This window comes from Cyprinodon variegatus, unplaced genomic scaffold (assembly GCF_000732505.1).
Source record: "Cyprinodon variegatus isolate N-32 unplaced genomic scaffold, C_variegatus-1.0 Scaffold1427, whole genome shotgun sequence".
Taxonomy (NCBI): Eukaryota; Metazoa; Chordata; class Actinopteri; order Cyprinodontiformes; family Cyprinodontidae; genus Cyprinodon; species Cyprinodon variegatus.
Genome location: NW_015151880.1, coordinates 84,417 through 86,870, shown reverse-complemented (window position 1 = coordinate 86,870; position 2,454 = coordinate 84,417). Strand labels below are relative to the sequence as shown.

The 2,454-nt window shown below is 47.6% G+C and overlaps 1 protein-coding gene across 1 annotated transcript in view; it reads right to left on the bottom strand.

Annotated features, from left to right (window-relative positions):
• The window catches only part of sugct (succinyl-CoA:glutarate-CoA transferase), a 59,223-nt gene that overhangs the window by 51,906 nt on the left and 4,863 nt on the right, over positions 1–2,454 (bottom strand). Inside the window, exon 8 of the mRNA XM_015403029.1 lies at positions 1,565–1,660. Coding sequence (XP_015258515.1) covers positions 1,565–1,660 — 96 coding nt within the window. The remainder of the gene's footprint in view (positions 1–1,564; positions 1,661–2,454) is intronic.

Genomic DNA, 2,454 nt, shown 5'->3' with positions numbered 1-2,454 from the left:
TTAGCACCTCTAGTCACTAGCACCTCTAGTCACTAGCACCTCTAGTCATTAGCACCTCTAGTCACTAGCACCTCTAGTCACTAGCACCTCTAGTCATTAGCATCTCTAGTCACTAGCATCTCTAGTCACTAGCATGCGTTGCTTCCTGCTGTTGGCGTCAAACATCAGCTGAAATACAGAAGATGTTCTTCTCACCTGGTCTTCAAACCTCGGGTTTCTGTCCCTAAATGCACCAAGTCTCTCATGTGTCTCTTTTGTGACACGGTGGACGTCTCACTTCTGCAGGATCAAGATGTGAAAAACCTCAAAAGTTCTCCTTTCCAAACCCACAGAACCTCTAACTGTGATGTTTAGACTGCTGCCATCTCTGAACCCTCCACTCTGCTTTCATCTCCGCAGCCTGGAGGCTGAGGAAGCGACGGAGGGCCCAGTGCATTGTGGGAAAGGAGGTTCACACTGGGTTTAGATCTGAGAGTCGGACGCTGAAGCTGGTGGAGATGAAGACCACAAAAATGTTGCTGGTGCTGGGATCACAGAAGACAGAAACACGAGGAGGAGCTGACAGCTTATCTTCTGAGAGTCATGAAGTGGAACATCTCCCTCAGGCTCCATAATGAGGACCAGACTCTGGAGGAGCAGAACAATCCTTAGATCTAAAGGTTTCATTTACAGCAGATCACAGAGAAACCTTCTAAACGTTCCTCTGAACCACCTCAAGGTGTGAAGCCCCACATTGTGACACCTGCTTTCATTTTCAGCCGTCTTCTTTATCAGACTGTCCACATTCATCAGAGGAGCTTTCATGGCTCCTGCTGAAGGTTACCGAGAACTTAGGGCCACTTCTTCCCACCTCAGCTGGAGATGATCTGCAGCTTTGAACTGATCTAAATGTCCTCTAAAGTCTAAAACCTGAACCGTCCCAGCAGGTCAGGTCCCAGTCCGTACTGGTCTCTGGAGCAGGCAGCTGCTACAGTCCTGACTAACATCAGAATAATGAACCCGTTCAGAACCGCTCCGAGTTTTCCAAAGTGCATAAAATAGCATTAAACAGTTAATGGTTGAAGATATTTCAGAGCCGCTGATCTGTTTGGAGCAGAACCCTCAGGGTCTCCAGAGACCTGCTGGCTCTGGGTTCCCACAACCAAACAAGGTATATAGTTTCTCTGCTTCTCAGAAGTTGCTCAGCTTCCCTGGTGGAGAGCGAGCGTTTGGATTGGGCTGGAAGTGAACGCGATCCGTGCAACGCAATCTGAGAAGAATCATTTCTTAAAACTCAATCTCATCATTTTGAAAATAAATTTAAAAATATAAAATCGTTTTAAAAAAAAGTGAGAAAATAAAGTTTAAAAAAATAATGATTTGAAAAGTAAAATCCAAGAAAACAGGAAAGTTTCTCTGAAAAACAAATGATTTGATTATCAAAGTTTCATTGATTCTTTGGAACAATACTGGAATAAAAGTGACTCCATAGAATCAGGTAGAAGCTGCAGAAGAAGGCAGGCAGCTCAGGGCGTCGGGGGAGGGGGTGTGAATACCTCTGAGAGAAGGATAGGTGCGGCCTCACCTGGTACGGAACGATGCTCTCATGAGCCGTCCCCCAGCGTCGGGCCTCCTTCCCTGCGTTCAGATAGTTGGCTGCGATGTGGCTGAGGCAGGACACCTGGGACAGACGGAGGACAGAGACATTCAGGACATCATCTGTTGGTAAAGCAGCCTGGCCTGCAGGAACCTCTGTCACTATGAGCTTTCCTCACAACAGCAGACCTTTGGTTCCAACCAGACGTTCTGCAGCGTCTCCATAAACCAACGCCGTTCTGCTCTGTGCTCTGAGAATGTTGAAGGACTCAGTTTGATCCCCACAGCCTCCCTCTGGGTCCCTGAGCAAGACCCTGAAGCCCACACTGCTCCCGGGGCGCCGCACGCTGGCAGATGGAAATTACGACTTTTTATTCTGTTTTAGACTGTTTTTATTTTTTTAATGGCATCTTGCTTTAACTCTTTACTCTACTTTAGCTGATGGAACTAGAACTCCCTGAAGGAGTAATCTCAAGGGAGAAATAAAGCTGAGTCTAAGTCTAAGCCAAACAGGCCTCGGCGCCATGCTATGACGTAATCAGCCCACAAATCTGGCCTTTGGAGGACGCATCCGCTGGATTCCAACTAGCAATAGATAACTGGATACCCTGTGCAATAACCCTGCATTATAATACTGCTGATTGAGCTGATGTGACGAGCACATTGCTCCGCTGTGAGATCAATCAATCACCTTAACGAACACCTGGGAAGCAATATCTCCATGTTGGTATTCAGCAGCAGAAACACAACTACAGTACTAGCCATTCAACATTCCCCCACTTTCCTTGATGGGCCCCTGGTTGGTCCTTGATGGGCCCCTGGTTGGTCCTTGATGGGCCCCTGGTTGGTCCTTGATGGGCCCCTGGTTGGTCCTTGGAA